Source organism: Ostrinia furnacalis, unplaced genomic scaffold (assembly GCF_004193835.3).
Source record: "Ostrinia furnacalis isolate ACB-3 unplaced genomic scaffold, ASM419383v2 OfSCF3322, whole genome shotgun sequence".
NCBI lineage: Eukaryota > Metazoa > Arthropoda > Insecta > Lepidoptera > Crambidae > Ostrinia > Ostrinia furnacalis.
In genome coordinates, this window is record NW_021133561.1 from 10,350 (window position 1) to 33,665 (window position 23,316).

The 23,316-nt window shown below is 36.6% G+C and overlaps 1 protein-coding gene across 1 annotated transcript; it reads right to left on the bottom strand.

Moving 5' to 3' along the window:
• Positions 1-5,856: 5,856 nt before the first annotated feature.
• On the bottom strand, positions 5,857-23,256 carry LOC114357673 (elongation of very long chain fatty acids protein 7-like). Its single transcript, XM_028311410.1, has 3 exons — positions 23,147-23,256; positions 20,365-20,555; positions 5,857-6,180 (listed from the first exon to the last, which is right to left on the bottom strand). Exons 1-3 carry the CDS (start codon positions 23,193-23,195, stop codon positions 5,857-5,859), a joined length of 564 nt encoding a protein of 187 aa, XP_028167211.1. The 5' UTR covers positions 23,196-23,256.
• Positions 23,257-23,316: the final 60 nt, after the last annotated feature.

Below are 23,316 nucleotides of genomic sequence, written 5' to 3' on the forward strand. Positions count from 1 at the left end.
GCAGTCGCTGACCATCGCCTACCACTATCGCAAGCAGTCGCCGACATAATATCGCTCGTCTGTGAGCTCTCTAAGCTTGCTTTGATCTCTAGGTTCATTTATTTCAGTGGGCAAACATCCTATTATGTATTTATTTCGCCTTTCTCTTCCAAACGTCGGCTTCGCGGGTTTATACACATTTCTGAATTATTTAATAGCCATAAATTTGAATGCGGCGCGCCTATGAAATGAACTTTTATTATTCTACGCCACACTTCACTGGAAGTAGGTTTTTCGCGCTTGTTGAAAAGACAGACTGTTTTTCGCACTGATAACACATTACTGTTGTCACTTACTAATATGTAACTTTCAGGATCAGACATTGATTTATCGAGTCGTTTGAATAATTCATTTTTTGTTGAGTCGGAAAAAAGACACATTTTGAGTTACAACACTATTGCACATCGCAATAGTGTAATTTTCAAATACTAAGTACTTTTGGGTATCTCCTATATTTTTAAACTATCAAATCTCTTTAACTGACCTTGATATCTCGAAATAAACTCACACTCTCAGTGTTAGGTCGATCGATCATCTACCCATCTACCGCTAAAAGCTTTTAAGCCCATTCGGGAATAGCATAAGCTTTGAAGTGTCATTAATAATCTCCAGCAAAGTTATAATTCACTAGTTGCTTGATTTACTTAATATGAAGGTTGGTATATTGGGGTGGATTAAAAATAGCAAGGGTTCAAGGGAACACTGTCGAGTGTCGACCTCTTTTATCAAGGAAAAAGGTAAAGGTTCTAATGGCAAACCTGGCCCCCCTCATTAATCAGTGATAAACAGACGGACTGATGTATTAGATGTGTTTTATTTATACCCGAGAATTCATTTATGCATTTAGCCCTTTATGGTGTTAATTCACAATTCTACCGTTTGCACGTCACGCTATGTATCCCACCCATGGGGTATGTCAGGTAGTACCTACTCCATTAACAGAAGAAATATATCATAAATGCATTAAATTCGCATTTTACTTCAAAAATTGTTGATTTACTGAGCTTTCCATTTACGTATGCGTTTATTATACCATTATTTTTCGCCAATAACCTACATTAAGGTCACTTTTTTGTTTGTACACACACTATTTAGTCCATAGGGTAGTTTACTGTGTCAGTTACTCAGTCAACAAGTGAGTTCCATTTTGCCTCGCCTTCTGCAAACAGACCTTTTAACAGCACTCATTGTTGTGTACTGGATAGTTTGCTTCTGTCAATATCAGTTTATAGGTACTCTGTGTCAATTTAGTATCTGTATATTAGTCTGCTGATTTGATACGTATATTGCCTCAAATGGTTAACTTACTTGTCTGGACTCTGGTAACTTTTTACAGTAAATTTTTGCAGAAGTTTTGACGTTTTAATTTAACTGAAATTTTCTTATTCAATTGCATTGTTTTTCCTGTAGTCCGTTGAGCTTTTATGTGGCCTTGCCTTTTCCATCATATTAGTTGAGGATGCATCTTCCATCACCTACTTACACATATTGCGACCTGCGTGTGGTACTAATTAAACTTCGTTTTGGCAATTAACAAAAGGCTAGGTCTGAGGTCCTTAAATTCTAAAAACAAAAGGACTACTTAACTGCTCTTACTAAAACAAAATAACTACAGTTGAAATGTAGCTCTCCATTTAGATATATCTAAGAGCAAGCTCTTTTGTTAACTGAAACCTATTGAGCGGCTATCGCTGCATCTACACCGGAAAGCTAGTTAGAAATAGTTCTAGTCTAGCGTTTTATCAGGTTTGTGTCTTATTGTCTTTACGTAATACGAATAAAGGTGTAGTTGTAAGTTATTACCGAACGTCTTTATTCTAAGCCGCTTAGCGATGACGTAATGCTTTCCTATTTTTTGGGATGACCCAGTTCATTTTGAATACTACCAGATTGTGTAAGGAGAAAAACTTGTCATTATTTTATTAAATTTGCGTCATCATCATTTCAGCCACAGGACGTCCACTGCTGAACATAGGCCTCCCCCAATGATTTCACAAAGACCGGTTTGTAGAGGCCTGCTGCATCCAGCGCCTTTATGAGGTCGTCGGTCCACCTTTTAATTAAAATCATACTCATTTTCATATTAAATGTCAGCACAATCCTTCAACGATCGTAAAATCATATATGCACGCACGCACGTTCTCTGAAAATTATTAGCTTTCCTAGAAATTAGCAAACAGTCAATAACTGTAGTGAGCCGGTAGTAATTCTTGGAAGGCTTCTAACAAATTGAAATACTAAGTGCTTACAGTGCAATAAACTTTAATTGATTACACCCTTAATATACACGTCCCATATTCATTTTAAAGAGGGTTTTCGCGTATGAAAAATCCGCCAGATGGCAATACGTAGACGCGAGGTCCAAATGCTGCATGATTCGTTATTTTTGACATGACATTGACAGATATGTCAAAATCCACCAATCACGCAGCAGTCAGACCCCACATCCACGTCCCGCCATCTAGCGGATCTTTCATTCGCGAAAACCCTCATCGCGTAGTTGCCAAAGATTTCCTTCCTAGTTTTGATTTAGCCTCATATTTTAAAACGAATTAACATCAGGTGCGATTGTGGTCAAATACCTGCCTTGTTATGCATAAAAAAATATCCAAATCAGATTCAAACCAAGCATATAGCTATATTTGATTAATCAAAAGCTTGGTTGTATTGTATATTTTTGACTGTCATTAATTTCATGAATATTATGTAGCGTCGTAAAAAGATTAGGTATTTGATCGATTGCTGGATGCAGGCTGCTACCAACTGGTGATATGGAAATCATTGGGGGCGGCCTATGTTCAGCAGTGGACGTCCTGTGGCTGAAAAAAGTCTCGCAATATCCAAAATAGTAAATTGAAGTTCATTTTTATCGAACACTCCAGTTGAGGCAATAATAGCAATGCGATCATACTAATTTGATGAATCAGCCATTCCATATTCCGTACCTACAATGACGTGCATATTGGCAATTAAGCAATGGTCTTGATGTATGTCACTCTCGATTAATTTCGTTCGCATTAATTTCGTTACGATACAAGTGTAGTAATCTCGAATTGTAAATCACACATAAGCGTTCTTTATGATTAAGACGCACATGTCAAATTGATTTCCACGTAAATTGGAATCCATATTGACCCGATTTGATTGAAAGATTTTACGTAAGAGCCGATTCGTTGTTAATAAATTTACTGTAGCTTCGAAGACGTTATTGCAGCAACCTTTTGCTATGAAAAGTTTGACATTGATTGGCAAACATTAAATAGCAATTACTTCATTTGTTGGTGCCATTTGGTTATCCAAATTAACGAGTCACAATACTGCCGATAGTATCTTTATTATGGTCTATCAAATGATAAAGCAATCACAATTTGCTCAGGGTTCCATTGCCCGCTTAGTGAGTGGTCAAGGTTATTATTAAAAATGTGTTATTATTTAAAACATCAGAATTTCATTTTTTTTATCCACAACGGCGAAGCTCAGCTGATGGTAAGTGATGATCAGGCCGAAGGTGGAAGCGAGCTTCGCCCGGAATCATCAACCACAGAGGAACTGGCTATTTTACCTCTAACTGCCGGAACACAACAATGCTGTTAACATTGTTGTTATGGCGACAGACTTAGGTAAGATGGTGGTAGCTAGGCAGGCGGAGTTGGAACAAGTCCTACCACCAACCAAACCGAACAGAAAATTCTGCCCCCACTGGGAATCGAACCCGGGACCTCTGCGTCTGAAGCAGGTGGTCTAACTCTAGACCACAGAGGCGGTTTGGAGTCTTTTGTGTTAAATAAAAAAAATCTGACTTCACCATAAACTGACAAGTAATCCGTTAACTTATCGACATCAGTCGCCAATGTTGGAGTCCAGTGAATGATTCAATGATTACATTTTTGAGTCCAATGATTCTGATTCAGATTGAATTACTGTGATGCAACTTCGGATATGTTATGTTCAGACTTGACGGAGACTTGTCAATGATTTTATAACACAGGGCATAATAATACAACCGGAAGACACCACATGGTGTCGTTTAGTCTCGCGTAACTCCTGGCTGTAAAGGCTTACTGACTTTCATTGCCTGCTGACCTAAAAACAGTAAATTTTCACTTGTCGAGTACCAGGGATTTTATTGATATCCGTAACCGTAACCGAAACTTTCGGATATCCGAAATAAAAAAGTATCCGTACCTAACCGTAACCGGTATAATATTATTCCTATATCCGTAACCGTATCCATAACCGAAACTACATATCCATAACATCACTATCGAGTACCTACCTATTAAAAGATCCTAGATCCTTATAGGATCCTATAGTTATAGTACGTTCTGAGTTTCGATTGTTTAAAATTAACAATCTACAGAGTAGAACAGTTCATTCCACTCACTTTTTGCAAACGAATTTCATTAACAAGCGTGTAAAATAATCAAGTCAGCGACATCATAAAGCCCAAATCGGCCATGAAAGTTTTAGTAACGTTGGAGCTTATTATGGCTAAACTGTATGTAAAATGAGGTAATTTCGGCGAAATTGTGCAAATGGCGGTTGTTTATCGACAATGGGGCGTGCTGCACGCCATGCGAACTACTTTGGATGTTTGTAGTTGTTATGACGGGGCATATTTGTTTAGGAACGAAAAAAATGCCGAAAGACTGACTTGAAAAGGTCATTAAAGCAGGATAATGTGATTAAATTGAGTTATCATCATAAAATCAGATAGTCAATCTAGAAATCATCATTCTGGGGAAGTATATGCTCGGCAGTGGACGCCCTGTCGCTAAAATGATGATGAATCATCATCAAGACAATTTTGATAAAGAGAAATGCCAAGAATTGATGGTATGTTTTCTGAGAGCAGAGGATAAGCACCAGAATCCATAAAAACACAAATACAACTGTAGAGGCTTACGTTTTTATAAATTACCGATTTTACCGGACAGCTACGATGTTGTTAATTTATCTAAACGATCACAACGTCCATTTAATTTTTAATGTCAGGCATTATCGTCTATATGTGAACATTAGCTTTCATAAGCATAAAAAATATTACGTTTGACCCATATTTAATTTTAAAGACCCATTTAGGTCGGTCATTACGGTGGATGCTTAACGTACACTTATTTTATAGTCTCGACACCTTAATTACTTAGCTTTTAATTAATATCGTAACTGGAAGGGACTTTCATCATATGAATGACGTCAGTGATGATCTCAAGATTATCTTTAGCTTTTTATTACAAGCTTTATATTGACTTCACTTGTTAGTATGTGTGGGACAAATCTTGCTACTGAATTTAAGACCAGTTCTCCTCAACCGATTGAGCTGAAATTTGGTATACTTATGTAAGTACGATGACAATGCAATATTATGGTACCATTGAGCTGGTCTGATGATGGAGTCGGGAGGTGGCCATAGGAACTCCTAAACAAAACGGCGGAAACTCATCGAGTTTGGGTTCGTTGGATTTGTCTTTTCGAGCACTTTAGTGTTAGATAATGTCCAGGGTCCTGAGATTAAGATATAACTAAAAAATGTAAAATAAAATTATAATAAAAATAAACTTTTTTAAAAACAAGCTTTTATTCTGAATCTCGAAAGCTTGTAGCGCAAACAGAGAAAAAGAGGAATAAATTCCATGCGCGATACAAACTTTCGAAATTCAGAATAAAAGCTTGTTTTTAAAAAAGTTTATTTTTATTATTTATGACTCAGAATAAACATGTCTTTAGTCTTCCATGTTTAATGGTTGGTGTTAGTAAGTTTTACCACGCAAGTCTAAAATAGAAAGACCATACAATTTTTATGGTGACAATGCAATGCTATTTACCTATATTCTGCCATTCATTGCCTCTCCAAGAAGAAAAAGGCGAATGACAGATCTTGATACTCTGATACTCACCTCCAACGTACTTGGCGGCTGACCACACAATGACCAACGTGCTGCAGTGATGGTATACATGCAGGAATGACACCTGCCTCTCTCTCTTCCTTAGAACGAAGAACACTGTCTCCCACAGCTCCAGCAGCTTGAGGATGATGGTCCACCAGAGGAAGCGCAGCATCCTTAGAGGTTCAGGCTTCATTGAGTAATCCGGGAGCATGCACCCGAAGTGGTATGTGGTTGTCCAGCCTGACGTCATTATCTGGAAAAAAATTGTTAGGAAATACATAATAACTTTGTTAAAAAGGTTATAGAAACCAAATGTGCTAGAAAGGTTGTACAAGAAAAGTAAAAGTGATACACCATTGATTCTTTCACTGATCGTAAAAGCCCTGGATGCGTCGTGTCTTTAAAGCGTTGGAATTCTCAATTGCACATAGGAATTTGAAATTCAAAAGACATCTTCATTTTAGTCTCTATGAAAAAACTTACATTACAAACGTCACACTAGCAGACTCAGTAACTTGACACAGATTGCTTTTGTGCTATTTGCGAACCAAATCAGGAATTCTCTCAAACCGATTTCGTAAACATGTAAATCTAATCATAATGTTTAGTAAACAAGGGCTACGATTTGTAGCGACTAGGATGGCGCTACAGCAACCACCTTATCACTCATAAGTGCCTCTTAATAATTCTACCGGGTCAAGTTATATTTATCGCGTGGCAGTTCGATTACTCTTGGAGTATATTACAGTACTAATGATGTACACATTTTGTGCATTCTAAAAAAGAATAGTAAGAGATAGGGGATAGAGTTGGCTAATGACCGTTTTCACCATCAATCCCAAATTTTTAAGTGATCCCTATGGAACACTTAACAGGAATTTTGTTTTCAATGGGAAAATTAGAGATTAATGGTGAAAACGGTCATAAAACTTTTGTAGTCAGTGCCTGCGAAGGTCATTATGATTTAGTCGCAGTTTTTTAGGGTTCCGTAGCCAAAATGGCAAAAACGGAACCCTTATAGTTTCGTCATGTCCGTCTGTCCGTCTGTCCGTCTGTCCGTCTGTCCGTCTGTCCGTCTGTCCGTCTGTCCGTCTGTCACAGCCGATTTACTCGGAAACTATAAGTACTACAGTGATGAAATTTGATGGGAATATGTGTTGTATGAACCGCTACAAAATTATGACACTAAATAGTAAAAAAAAGAATTGGGGGTGGGGCCCCCCATACATGTAACTGAGGGATGAAAATTTTTTTTTCGATGTACATACCCGTGTGGGGTATCAATGGAAAGGTCTTTTAAAATGATATAAAGTTTTCTAAAAAACATTTTTCTTAAAGTGAACGGTTTTTGAGATATCAGCTCTCAAAGTCGTAAAAAGTATGTCCCCCCCCCTCTATTTTTATAACTACGGGGTATAAAATTCTAAAAAAAATAGAGGTGATGCATGCTAATTAACTCTTTCAACGATTTTTGGTTTGATCAAAGTATCTCTTATAGTTTTTGAGATAGGTTGATTTAACTGTAATTTTGGTTAAGTTATTGTGCTTACACTGAAAACGATGGCTGAACCTTATAAGATAGATCAAAAAATATACTACAGTATTGTACACCTTTTAAAATCCGCGATGATATAAAATCTTTATAATGTAGGTACTTTTTACGAGAAATATTAGCTTATTCAAGCAATACGCCATTAATCCTTATCCAGTAATGTACCTTAAATACATTGTGCATTTGATAAAGTTTAATATTACAAATGTGATTGTTGAGTAATAATAGGTTAAACATATCCATCGAACCAATATTTTTAAAACGCGTTAATCCTATAGATTATTATTACATCGATTCAAGAAGATCGGTCGCTCGCTGCGCTGCAGCGCGTGAGTTGCGGGGCGTGGTCTCGCGCGGGAGCGGGGATAAGATAGCTAACCGCGTCGACCCGAACGGGCAGACACGTGAGGGCAGACGTCGTTGTCACTTGTGCGCGCTAAGAGAATTTCATCGTTCCCATTTACTTCTTTCGCAAGTCGAATTTGGCGTTGAGACTTTTTAATATTGAATTGTACCTATTATAAAAAATAAGTAAGTAGGTATACTGGTTTAATAGGTGCTATTAAACCGGTCACGTACTAATAAATCCCCCAATAATATAAATTCCTTTGTTTTTGGTGCAAATTTTAGTGTTTCGTAGCAGGTTTTTAAAATTTCTAAAGCTTATTGTATATCATCTAACAATGGATACTTTAGATAATACGTTTTCCTACATTCTGAATTATAATAACTATATCGAAGATGATGTGGTTCGCGCATTTCATGAAAAGTTACTTCGGTGCACATCATTTAGACCGCGTGAGCTAGAATTATTTCAACACCCTGAACTGATTGAACCTGTACCTAAAAATGAGACGCACCTTCAAGTAATTTATGACGGTGACGTGGGATTAGTGGGGCACTGGAGTTGTATTTATTACATTAATGGAATACTGCGTGTGTACGATAGTCTTGTTGGTGTTCTAGGAAAATCGCAAAAAATATATGTAAAAGCCTTGTTTCCGTATCTATCGGAGTCATGTATTCAGTTTCCAAGTGTTCAGCGACAACCGAATACTATTGATTGTGGTTTGTTTGCCATTGCTTTTGCCACCTCTTTAGCTCGGAATATTTATAAATACATATATAAAATTAATATTCATACATAAAAGTACAAGGCAAAATATCGGGAGAGTTTAGGCTCCATTCACCAGGTGTATAAATTGACATAATAAGTTTATTATATTTGCTGCTACGGAACCCTTTGTGCGCGAGCCCGACTCGCACTTGGCCGGTTTTTTTATTTTGTACTAAGAAAGGTCCTAACCTTTCCAGGGCTCTTAAACACGTCCCAAATAGCTTGCCCTACCACCACTTCGGGACAACATATGGGCTGGTGCCGAAAAGAAATGGCGGAAACACTCAGTCACCATTGTCAGCCATTTTATTAGTACAACAAATATTATGGTGGGTCTTCATAAATTGGACAACTGTCCCAATAAGTTCCCATCTCGCTAGTTCCACTCATTATTTATGAATGTCACTCCGTCATGTCGTATCTTTTATGAAACAGCTAGCCTTGGCGTGGCAGTAAAGGGGATAGCCACAAAATAGGTCACACTTTGCCAGCAAACGGTTGTAAAGCCGTGTTCCCACTAGCTAAAAGAACTGAAGTGGGATTCTGATTCCAGCGTCACAGTTATGAATGCCATTCACGTTTGAGTTGTGTAAATACAATCGCCTAGTGTTTATAAAGCTTCTAGCTTACTTGTCTTTAGTACATAAGTCTTGTATTATTATGATTTTGAAAAGATATAAAGCCTGAAATAATCCGGGAAATCTTTAAGCAGTCTTCAATTTTACAAAAGTTATTTAGAAGCCCGTTATTAAATTGAGTGCTCTGAAGGTAGAACCACTAGTAACGCCTTCGATACATTTCATAGCTGACTTAATATTGCAAAGNCTCCGTGTCTTTATTCAGACACCTTGATTCAGTCAGCTTCAGTATTATGAGACCGCTCGGACACCGAGCCCACAGCGTGGTAGGGGTGGGGTTGCCCGCTCTTTTGTTTTTTACTACTACTACGCTGAATATTGTGTGCGGATTGGCTTGTCGTACAGGGGTACTACATGGTAAAATAAATCTCGGAGGCGAAAACAGGATAATATCTGTTTAATAAGCACTAACTTACGTAATAAGTATGGATACCTAAAACACAGGCAAACATTTTTGCTTAGTTTAGGTATACTACCTTAATTAAAATATTGTTACTAACCAAATAATTTCATAGCCCCATTTAAGTTTCTTGTATTTAGGCTAAGTCTTTATTCAATAAATTTATCTTATCTTATCTTATCGTATCAGATTTTTTGTTTAAACTATTTAAATAAAATAAGAAACTTTATTCAATTGTACTAAAACAATGATTTCGAATAATCAACCTGTAAACCATCAGCGAGACCTTATATATATTAAGCTTTCCGCCCGCGGCTTCGCCCGCGTGGAATTTTGTCTGTCACAGAAAAACTTTATCGCGCGCGTCCCTGTTTCAAAAACCGGGATAAAAACTATCCTATGTTCTTTCCCGGGACTCAAACTATCTCTATGCCAAATTTCATCAAAATCGGTTGCGAGGTTTAAGCNCTAAAAATTGCCTGGAGCGCTCCCCTAGGGATATTCGATATACATCGATGTATTGAAAACATCGATGTTTACAATGCGATACATCGAATGAATCCGATGTTTTGAAAAGCTATTGAAATACTCGATGTATCGATGTTTTTAAGTTTCCAGTGTTAAAACATCGAATCGATGATAACCAATTAAAATTTCATAAAACTCAAGTCTGACCACTAAAATTTTACTTATACGGACAACCAAACTTGTATTTTAAAAATGTTGGCAACACTCGGATAAATTTTGTATTATTATTCAATTTTCTTCCATAAACTTTGAATTTTTGACGAATTTCAATATGTAACTACTACATGTGATATATCATTAGAAAGAAGAGAAGCTAGAGATGTTTTTAAGATTATTGGCAATCCATTATCACCTTCATTTTTTTTAATCGACTTCTAAATTGAATTTTTTACCGTGGTTTGTACTTTTGTTAAACTTTGGCGGCTCGTAACTAGCTATTCAATCATTATTTGGATCTAAAATTTATTTTATTTGACTAAAGACATATTCGATATTAATATCGAAAAAAAAAGCGGTTGAAAATACGCGAGAAAAAAAAATTAAGCAGTTTTCAGGTCAAATTTAGGAAAAATTTAATAAAAACAAATATATCAATTAAAAAAAAAGTGGCTCACTTAGGGTCAAATGGGCGAACTCGTATTCTTAAAATGACCTTACATATACACCCACGAAGTTTGTCTAACCTTCCGCCAAACACCTTGTATAATGAAGATTTTTCTCATGTATAGCTTTTACTGTTTTTAGGGTTCCGTAGCCAAATGGCAAAAAACGGAACCCTTATAGATTCGTCATGTCTGTCTGTCCGTCCGTCCGTCCGTCTGTCCGTCCGTATGTCATAGCCATTTTTTTCCGAAATTATAAGAGCTATACTGTTGAAACTTGGTAAGTAGATGTATTCTGTGAACCGCATTAAGATTTTGATGCAAAAATAAAAAAAAAATATATATATTGGGGGCTCCCCATACTTAGAACTGAAACTCAAAAAATTTTTTTTCATCAAACACATACGTGTGGGGTATCTATAAAATAGGTCTTCAAAAATGATATCGAGGTTTCTAAAATACTTTTTTTCTAAACCGAATAGTTTGCGTGACAGACGCTTCCAAAGTGGAAAAAAGTTCCCCCCCCCCCTCTCTATCTAACTTCTGGTACGGAACCCTCGGTGCGCGAGTCCGACTCGCACTTGGCCGGTTTATTTATATTACAATGCTTAAATTAGTGGATTATAAAAAATATTTAAAAAGTACTCGATTTATACAAAACATCGATGTTTTCTTCCAATACATCGAAAGAAATCGATGTACAGTTTCGATATATCGAATCGAAAAAAACATCGATGTTTTTTCAAAGTGGACACCCCTACGCTCCCCCAATCCTGGGTTTTCCCTTTCCAAGCTGAGAGGATATCATTTTGGTTCTATCGATACATTATAAAGGTACTTAATATTTGAAATGTATTACCAATTATTGTTATAAGCATTTTGAGAGAATAAAACTTTCAATTCTATTAGAACTTTAGACATTTCTCTCACTTTAAGCGGCATTGGATTTTTCATCGAATTTTGAAACTGTAACAGATATATTAAAGATGATCCCATATTGTTGTCATTGTCTATATCAGTGTTATGATCACAATTCTTTTTATTTTATTCATGACCTTCGACCAGTTGGACACATTAGATAGCTTCTTGTAGTATCGTGCAATATATTTTTAACTTTTAATTAAAATCTAGTCATACTGTAGCAATTTGGACGATTTATTTTATTTACAAGATCGGTATCTTATTGTCTATGATGACCGCAGTCAACATCACTATTACATGGATTCCTAACAATGAAGTACGGCATTGCCTTGTGCCGATTTTACATAGATTTTATCGACACAAATTATGGAACTTCATAGGATATGGAGCAGGCCACGCCCTAAAATGTCCGGATGTCGTCATAGTATTATGGAATACATATAAAATACTTTTATTATTTCATTTTTTAATCCTCAAGTGTCCGTTACAATCTAATTAATATTTAAGTATTCAAAAAGTAAGAGATTAATTTTGATACTTTACTGCTGTGCCCAGGAATCTAAGGCGGTTTCTGACAATGTCCTTTCCTGTTATCTGATCTGATAAAAACCGATAAGGTCGCAAACATCCGCTTATGCAGTGAAAAAGTAACACGTCAAAATTACATTATTAATAATCAAAATAAATAGTTTTATCCCAAAACTAGTTGAAAATACATATCTGAAATGATAAGATGCAAAAACAACTTGCTTTTAACAACAATCTGTAGGTACAGTCAGCGTCAAATAGCTAGCGACATCCAAAGTGGCCAATTAGTTGACAACGCAACCTTAAGACGTGTTGCGAACTTTTTGGCTACTTTGGGTGTCACGAACTACACTCAACATCAAATAAACCGCACCTTCCGCGACGCGAACTTTAAAGATTTTCTTCTGACACAATCACGGTTACCCCAACAATATTGGTGTTATTTGAAAGCCCAATAAATATCCTTAAAGAAAAATACATTTCATTCCTAAATAAATGATTAACATATACCATAAATGTGACTTGAAAATAGACCTCACTTTGGGCTCACCTCTGGGATCAATTAGACCAATTTTTATGGTTATAAAACCAAATAAAGATCTCACGTGTCCTCTTTAACAGATGGATAGCGATTAATCCCAACTTAACAGTTTTATACTCATAAAAAATGGCTATAGCGTAACTACCTATTTTTTTAAGAAGTGACTCTGGGTCCTTGTAAAGACACATTTTTGGGGTAAAAACCTTTCCTTTAATGAAATAAAGTTTAGAACTAGGCTTTCAAATGGTACCAATGTTGGTGGAAAGTGGGGATGCATACGTTTGATAAGTACTTGTCGCGGGAGGTGCGCTTTATTTGATGCCGAGTGTATTTGACGCTGAGTACACCATGGTGTTGGTGATCTTGAGAAGGCTTACATCCCCAAAAGTCGCTTGGGTTATATGAAGTCTTATTGTTCTTTGACTTTGGACGCAGGAGAACCAAAGTGACCGACGTAGCTCGCAGAATTGCTAAAATCAAGTGGCAGAGGGCGGGGCACATAGCTCGTAGAGACGATGGCCGTTGGGGCAGAAAAGTTCTCGAGTGGCGACCACGGGCTGGAAGACGTAGCGTGGGCAGGCCTCCTACTAGGTGGACCGACGATCTGATGAAGGTCGCGGGAAGAGCCTAGATGCGGGCAGCGCAGGACCGTTCATTGTGGAAAACCTTGGAGGAGGCCGTTGTCCAGCAGTGGACGTCATTCGGCTGAGACGAGCGAACGAACGATTGTTCTTTGACTTTTGTATATGAACTGTGCCTTAGCTGGGCTCTGTACTGAGGCCACAGCCTAAAGATGAGATCTATCTTGTTTGTCTGCACACGTACACCGCATTTTCTAGGAAACCAACCGGTGTTGAGTCAGACGTACTTTCTTATCCATTCTCGTAAATTGTAGACACGCTTCGCTTAGTTATTAATATGATTCTCCCCTCGGTACAGCCTCCTATTTATGAGCTTTAGCTTAACCATATTGTATGTGTGAAAGTGTTTTTCTACTCGCGTTTGCTAGTGAGAGAAACAACATGACTTCTTAGTGTAGATATAGATAAACTTCACAGTATGAGTACCTACTTAGTAAGTAGTATTGTTTATACTGCTGCTTTCGCCTTGATCCTTATTTATTGTATTAATATTAAACCTAAAACCCTAGTTACTACATGGTTATAACACCACCAATTTAATTAGTTAACTAAACAGAACTAAAAATTCTCCAAAATATTCTTCCACAGACTTGAAATAAAAAATGTTTTCTTACAGTTAATTGAGAACTAATTACTTTTTAGGTTACTTCGGAATTATTAGTTAATGGTGTCAACTACCCAATAACATCTTACTTTCCACGTTCCAGAACGTGTAAAGTTCCATTCACGGTTGTCTTTTACACGTATATCGCGCCAATTACCCGTCAATAACGTAACGACCGGCAAAACGTCGTGAACAGCCCACTTGGCTAATTACTCTCACAACACTGCGTTCCCCAATTAGTTGGCCAGCGAAGTAGATCGGTTTATAGTTGCGCACCTATTTGGTAGTTGGTAGGGGTTATTTTGATTATGATGCTGTTCCTGAATTTTCGAGTCCTTGTTAAACAAATTTCAAGACACATATAGACGGCTTTTTTGTGTTAAGAGTTGCAGATCAAACTACTTTTCTAATAACTTGAAAATATCCCTTTACAGGTTGAAAACCTTCTAAACACTTAAATTGATACATTTTAATGTAGGTACAGTCGCAGAATGAAAAGGTTCGTCACCTTAGTGTCGGTTTTCGCTTGCACTATGTACTGACTACTGTAAGAGTCAAACCTGCCAACATAACAGTGCAAGAAATAGTGCTGCTAACATTTAAATAAATATGACGTTTGCTAACAAATAAGGTTTTGCTTGTTTATTTTTCTATCCCAACAGTGCAATGCAATGATGAATTGACCAATTGACAGTAGTTTTTTTTATTTAATAGAAATAATAATGGTAACAAGAAGGTTTTAGTTTATCAATCATAATAATATTCTTGACAAGATAAATCGTCAAACAACTTTGATCTGAATAATTTTGAACTTTACTGACGAACAGTTAAAGATTATTTTCTCTAACTTGAGATTATTCTGTAACATAGTTTCAAAAGGTAATATGTGCTCGCGATTCGTTGAAGGAATCAATTTGAAAACTGACGAACCTTTTCATTCCGTGACTGTACATGAATTTTCTTACATTATACCGGAAACGTGAGCAAGATTTACAGGAGCTTCAAACGTCGTAGTCTTATGATCGAGAAGACTATGTTCTTTACTTTTATGGCTAAAGTGGAATATTTATACAAAAGCTTTCCAGGAAATTTTAATGTACCGGTTTGTATCGCTTTCTCCATTGTACAAAGTAGTCGACAATGAACCTCTGTGGTTTTCTTCACGTTTTCTTTTGCCCTTCTGCTCTACCAGTGGGGCTTTAGTCCTTATTTTAAGTTAGGCTGTTGTTACTTTAAAAATGAGAAAACTTTTTTTATCAATCAGTCACCGATAGCCAGATGGGCTCTGCCTAATTGCTTGTATTTACAGAGAACCCTTGGTAGAGATTTATTGATTCTTAAGCCAATCACAGTGGTATGCATTACAGCCTTGATGGGCTGATCTGATAATCATCAGCATCATCACTTTCAGCCACAGGACGTCCACTGCTGAACATAGGCCTCCCCCAATGATTTCCAGATCGCTTGGTTGGTAGCGGCCTGCATCCAACGCCTTCCTGCTACCTTTATGAAGTCGTCGATCCAATCCACCCATTAAATAAAACATCTTAATCCAAGATTAGACTTATTCCCCGAAATATAGAGCTACATTTTCAGTGCAACGTAAAGGATGAAAATGTAGTCTGATTTACAGCCGTCTAACCTACTGTACATTCAAATGGAATTGAATTCGCCAAAATCCATTATTCCAACCGTGTCGAACAATGAAAGCAACAATCACGAATCTAATCGATTACACGTTTGGTTCTCGGGCCCTGTGTTTAGATAACATCGATTCGAGCCGTTGACCGATAGCAGCCGTGTGACGTTTCCAATTATACCACAATTGAGGTCGATGTCAGTGCCATAATTTGATCTAATTACGTTTGGGAGCTCGATCATTTCTATTTCTTCTTATTTGGTGATGATGTTGCAAATCTTACTGACATTACTTATATTCAAAATCGAAACCTTTACATAAAATACTTAAAGAATATACCTTGATGTATCGTACCTACTGTTACATCCCTCAGATGTATACAATACCCCTGATGCCCAGAAAATCCTGCGGCATCAGAATTTTTGCCCGAGATGGATAGAGTTCTTCGCTACCACTCGTGCGTGACTGCTGCCTCTTCCAAAATCAACCAGTGTATTTCTATTAGCAATAATAATTATCATTTTTTAAAAAGACTTCACCAAAGCCCAGCCTAACAGTACCTTACATAGAGCACCTCAACTTTAATATGTCAGAAAATCTGTTGAGTACCAAAACGAAACATTTTTAGTGGTAAAAAATCTAAGATCAAACTTACAGATCTAAACACCATAAAAGTTTCTTACTGAATCTATTTCCATTTGTGATGATTGTCTCGCTCTACCACACTATTCATTATTACGCCCTTTCAATCGGACACACGTAGAACAGAGGATTGTAATTAATCTCCAACCATATGCATTGTGTCACTCCTAATCGGGATTCCGTACAAGTGATGCAAGATTTATCTTGTGAAGAGGCTATCATTCACACCTACGGATGCAAGGAAAAAGCCTAGAAATTGAAAGCTTCAGTTACTTTACGTTTTTGCTTCAGTTAGGCTGGCCGTTACTATAACGATAACCGATGTTTTTTGTATGGAGTTTGACAGATTTTTGACGTTTGTCAAATTTAAAGTAAGATCGTACAACCCAGCCTTGGTAATACCTTTTAGCTTCATTTTGTATACGCTCGTATCATTTAATTGTTAAATCTTTAATGTCACAAAAATGGGTATATCATAAAGCGAGTTTATTGAATGATTCATTCACTAACGAAATACGTAATATCGCAGAAAGAAGACAAGATAAGCCAGTGAATAATATCTTTTTTGATCCTCCTTCAAACCGGATATATTATGACTATGACAGAACAATTGGATTTTCCTATTATTCCTTATTTATTTCCTCTAAAAGTGAATACGAAAAAAGAGAATGGCCCTTTTAGCCCTTTGATTTATGTCATTTTTAAATCTATTTATTTTAGTTTGACTCGTGATCGAGTAAAGCAGAGCGTTCGTTCAACCGTAATGGTTTCATATATTCAATGCCTCTAAGCTTATTTCGTTTGCTCTCTGCAGAAGATTGATGCCGACTGATCTATGAATCTTAATCGAGTTTAGGATCGATCGATACCACTACAATGCATTAATTAAATTGTTCACTTCCGCGATAATACATTGTAATGTTGTTGAAGCAATAGCCTCTGAATGAAAGGTCGGGCGATAAGCGACAGTAAAATTGAGGTGAATTCACATTAGAGCACTTATCTGTAACGTTTGAATATAATAATTACTAGCTAGTTAAAATAATTATATTGGTTATTTCTGTAGTACATAATGTAATGTTAATATTCGTATTTTTCTTTGCATTACTTCTATAGTTGCCAATCTAGAAATCATTAGGATAGTCTTGTGTTTGGCAGTGGTTAAAATGACAATGGTTTGTTGATACATTTTGATAGTATGTCTAAATTTTCGTTCTGATTCAGTTCCAGTCACTTTCAAACAGTTAAGGAATGACGAATTCGATATCTTTGCCCAATTTGGGAAATGTGCAACAATAAAATGCTGGAACAATTGCAAAAGATCCGCGACTGCGCGTGAGTCACCTGCCTGACTAATATTCGTGGTTAATATGAAAGTGCTGGATGAGGCGTGGCACTATCGGTCGCGTTCAAGTCCGACATCGTGCATTCTTTGAATACCTTTCCTTTCTTCCCTCTTAAGCTCGGCTAGCATTCGAGTTTATTGAATGTAAGCTTTTTTTAAATTTTGGTAGGCTAACGGGTCTATTCCCACCTCTCGTTCCCACCGCTGCAACTCCGGTGTAGCCAGAATCTACAGCTTGATAAGGCTAGGTATCAATATGCTCTTCTGGCGGGGAGAATCCCACGTAACCCACAGACCGTCCCCATGTAGTACGAGTACAGTAGGTATGCGCAGCATTGCCCGACGAAAAAGGTATCTGTTGGGAACCGATAGGTGGACTAACCTTTTTTTGATATTTTGTCTATGTTTTATACTTTTTTTTTCTTTTTGATACCTTTTGTTTTTTAGTTTTTAAGTTTATGTTTTGATAGCCGTCTTGGAATTTTTGGAAGAAATACACCTTTAATTAAACCAAAGGATTCTTAGTTATTTCCGCCCGTCCGAGCGGCTGTCCACCACAGCATCCATACTATAATACCTCTTCTTGTTTTAAAAGTCGTTCTTTAGGTATTATGTAGGTAGATGTGTTACATTATTTGGCTATCCATCACTTATGTAAATTTTACCACTTTTCTAATCGTCTTCAATTATTTTAACTCGTGGCTTATGTATGATGATGATTGTCTAGATTGTAAAGCAATAAAATGTGCATTTATCAATGTTTTGGTTGTAAATATTTAGAATAATATTCTTAGAACGGTCTTTCACCGAGTAATTTATTTATTAGAGCTTTTTTGTACTTTTGCCCCACCTGTCTGGATCTTTCACATAACATTCATTTATTTACAAACTTAACATACGCATATTTTCTAATCTTAATTTCTTACTGCTAAAGCGCATAGACAATAATACTATGTGTAAGACTTCATATCCCAAAAAATCTTCAAACATTTTTTTAGATTGCGGTAGAGAAAGTTTGTATGCTATATCTGATTCTTGAATTGGACCCATTTCTTCCACTACCTCTATATACGCCTAATGTTTTCATCCAGGATGTTATTATAGGTCTGATGCAATTGTAAATTCTTTGAAGTTGCCAGAAGATTTAGCATCAATCCGATTCGTATGTATCAAATCAATATCCAAAGGTTTCAATTTCAAGAATAGCGTTGCCGTTACATAACAAAGTTGTTCCGTAAAGCAGCGATCCATTATTTCGGCACAAAGGGGGACTGAGGAGGGAAAGAGAGCCCTCCACAATTCGGCTTTGTGCTGTGTACCCTCTCCATCAATTGCTTTGAGTCGTATTTGAGTTTCTGTTGATTTTGCAATGATTTTGGCGCTGATAGACTTTAACGGAAAATGTTGGTTGAGTCGCCATTCTCTTTTTATTTTTAATTTATTGTCTTATAAAAGTTACGTCGGTTTTTTTTTTAATTCTAATTTGCCAAACTGCTGAACAGTTTTTTTTATCATCCCAGCCTAACTAGTTATAACCAAGAAAACAAAAGTGCGTGAAGACAAACACCCGTATTAACAAACGATGCTTTCTTAAGTGAAGCAGCTAATCGAACGCACAGCGTTGAATAGAGCTCTTTGATTGGTTCGTGTGTGACACTTTTCACTGCTCTGTGAGACCTCATAGTAGGTAATGTTTGTGAATACGGGCGAAATCGTAGGATTGCGTAAAATAAAACATTTGTGGCTGAAAATGTCACTTTAGAAATGTTTGCGATCAACATCATAAAATCTCGGTTATTTGAATACCTATGGATGAATGCTTTATATGAGCAGTTTAATTACTATCCAAGTTAAGAGTCGACTCTTCTGCAAGACTGGAGTCCATTATTTCTATTAGGAGCGCTTATTTCGTAAACATGAGACTAACCCGGTCTTAATCCCCGGACTAGAAGTTTAAAATTTTCTTACTGTAAGTAGAGTACTGTGTGACACATATTTGGCGTAAAATAAATGCATTCTCTTGTACAATATTTTTACCCATATTTGTTTTAACGCAAAACAAACTGGTTAATCAGCTGGTTACTTCACACAATAAAAATATACAATGAAACGCAATCCAGGCTATCTGTTATTTAAAGTATATAATGTAATTAATATTTTATAAAAGAAAATGTGTGGATTTAGCTGTGCCTGTGTGCTCTACAATTTTTCATTGTACGCATCTTTACAAATGTTTATATGTTTTATCTGAATTTGCGTCTATTTAAGTAAATCATCATTAAAAATATAAAATCGGGTATGTGTATGCGGGCAGCGCAGGACCAGTCGTTCTATTTCGACACTTCTCAGATTGTTCTATTTCGACAATCAGATTGTAAAGCTATTATAATGAGAATGATATTAATATCGAAACGGCAAAGAGATATGCACGTTAAATGTGGATACATGATATCGATAAAGTATCAAGTTGTTTTGTTGCCATGACTGTCATTTTGAATTCGTCGTTCCATATCCCAATTTTTATTTGCGAACGTCAGTCCTCTCCAACCCGTCTGGCCAATGTGGGGAGTCAAAGCAATCCTCCATTTGCCTCTGGTAAATTAGAGACGCTGGTACAATGGAGACGAAAGGAAAGGAGACTGCAGTGGGGAATAAATGACCTGACGTTGACCGAGTCTAAAGTATCTCGCCTAATTTTATTACCCTTAAACCCTTATAGTAATATGTAGTGCAACTTACCCCCCAAGTAACAATGGCATTGGCTACAATCTGCACCACATTGTACCACTTGATGATGGTCCTCAGTTCGTACGCCCTTCGGTTCCTCATGAACCTGGGCAGGATAACTTTGATGAAAACCAAGTATGTTGCTATGATCGACGCTACTGGCCACGGTGACGTCATCAGGAACCAGTCCTTGACACGGGGATCTGAAAAGATTTTATAATTATCTTTAGTTGCTTCAATGGACTCGAATCTTAGATAATATTTGGACTAACGAAGTAACGAATCATATCCAAGCACTGAATCCATCCTAGATAAATTCAAAACCGCCAAGTTTTTTTCTGGACATCATCATCATCATTGCAGCCACACTGTTGAACACTGTTGAATACTGCAAGGCAATTCGCTAATATTCAATAACTTAATAGTGTTTGTATCAGATCAATATATCTTGTCTGAACCACATTCAACCTAGGCATTATAAATGGCATTAGAACTAATCGAAGACATTTGTTATCAGCAGACAATCAAAATTAGCTATGATTGTATGTTACATTTTGCCTCCAAGGTCATAATGTGATCTAGAAATGTTCTTTTTGTTGTTATCTTTACAATTCGTGATTTAGACCATGCAACTCGTTAGAGGGATTGTGTCCAAATTGCAGCTGAGATAAACTATATCACGTTCAGTTCGACCTAGTTTTTTTGTTGCATAATTCATTATAATATGGTCAAGCGTAATTCTCAGGATGGGAGCTAATATTCCGTGATTTATCTGTTTTTATAACCATTAAAATTTTGATGTCGCTGCGACAGTCATCAGCATTGTATCTGGTTGGATGAAAGTTGTTCTTACTCGTTCTATTTCTTCTTATTTTCGTTGCGATTTTGGAAATTTCTCCAGTACTATTAACCATTATCAAATAAGCTTTTTCTTCACTCTATAGCTCTATACTTAGCTATACAACTGTAATAGTGAGGACTAGATATAGAAATAGTCGTGAAAACTTTTCGCGAACTTTTGCGGAAGCTTTTTTGTCGTAATTCCCTTTTGGTGTCTTTGTTTTCCCAGTTCCTTAACTCTTAAGTTACACTTTCCGTGTTATACTTATTATTATTCTGTGGTTATAATATCTACTGTATAGCTTCGCTAGATGTTATTGAAAGGAAAATACATTTTACAATGAGACCTGAGCCTGACTAATCCATCAAGAGGCCAAACAGCTTTTTCACGTTTAAAGGCAACAGGCTCTTTGCAAAATGAAATGGTAATGAATAGGGATCTTGTATTACTTTGATACTTTGACCTTTCTTTGTTGTGCTCTAGGACCTCTGGGAAGTCAAATATCGGATCCTATTTCGGCTTAATAATGTCAATTCCAAATGATTAATTCGAACCTTAAATAGACACGAGGTAAATATCGTCAGGTTATTTCGGTGTTCAAATTGTATAATATTTTTTATAAAAAAAAGTGCATTATTTTATTACATAGTATCTCTACAATAAAAACAAGGCTTGTAAACTATTATACTGTACTATATGATATTATTTCAAATACTACGGCGACTAATATGAAACAGCATACTTAAAAAATAATATTACTGTAAAATTTAATACTTATTATTCAAATTGAAACCTTCCGGTATGACTTGATGTTATATCATCGCGGGTCACTAGAACCGTTCTATATCTGCACACTATTGTTTCCTTATCGGTCAATAATCGGAATGAATTAACCCATCGTGAACCGACGCTACTTTGCAAATCAATTTCGATGTGTCAACTATATCCGTCTTTGTCACTCACAAAAATTGTAAGAGAGACAGACGTCTATATCGGTCGGCGGAATTGGACCAAATCCATATCTCAGTCTCGATCTGACAACTTGGACACCTCTAAATTAAAGCATAAATTCAAAACGTCATTGAATTCACCTAAGTGTTTTGTAACAAAGCAAAATGTCGGTGAGAGGAACTCGGTTGCATAGTTGCAAAGTTATGCAGAAGAAAAAAAAGGTTTTAACAAATGACTGCTGGTGTGGAATATTGCGAAGTGTGTATGGAAAGGGAGGTCTAATGTTCGGTAAAGTTTTCCGAGGTGAAGTAATGACTTGAAACATTTGTACCCGACTGTGCCAGAAGGAGGGTTATTTGTTAATGTAGAGTGGACTCTACATTAACTGGAGTTCTAGACGTCAAATGTTATGAATGAATAAGAAAAGCTCCTTTATAACTTTTTATGACAAGTATTCTGAAAAGTGAAATAGCAGAAGCGACGAAGCCAAACCCTAATTTTCTGTGACATAAACTGAAACCCCTTAACTCCCCGGTCAGCAATTGTAGCGTCCGTTCAGTTAAATGCCACCTCGGTTAGCGCTGAATTATCACCACTGGAGTTGCAAATGTCAAGCAACTAACTACAAATTTTATTGGAGAAGTGTTTGTGGAAGATCGCTTTTGTCTTTGTTTATAAAGATGTTGGATGGCGAAATCTTCGGGTAAAATAAGCAAATAAAGTTGAGAATATTGGCTTTCAAGCTTTGCAGACAATATTACTAAAAATGCCTATACTAATTGGAATGTACGGTTGTAGAAGGTCTAACAAATTCTGTAAATTCCAGAAGTTTAACTTACGTGTAAGATTTTGAGGAATTCGTAATAATATATCACTGATCACGAAATGAAGTCGTTGGTAAAGAAGGCCCAAATACATGGGTCTGCCGAAAAAAGTCCCGCACAGTAAAATTATGTTAAAATTTTGGCAAAAAGGAAGCTTTTATAAGTACAAATTTATTACCTGCTCTCTCATAAAATACGATATTGTAAGCTCGACGAATGGCGTCCATGTTAACTTCAAAATCCTCAAATATTTGCGATTTCACTTCACGTCACGAGTTCAAATTCTAACTGGCCCTAAACCTGCATGTAAAATGTGGACGATAGAATTTACAAAACAATCTACAGTCT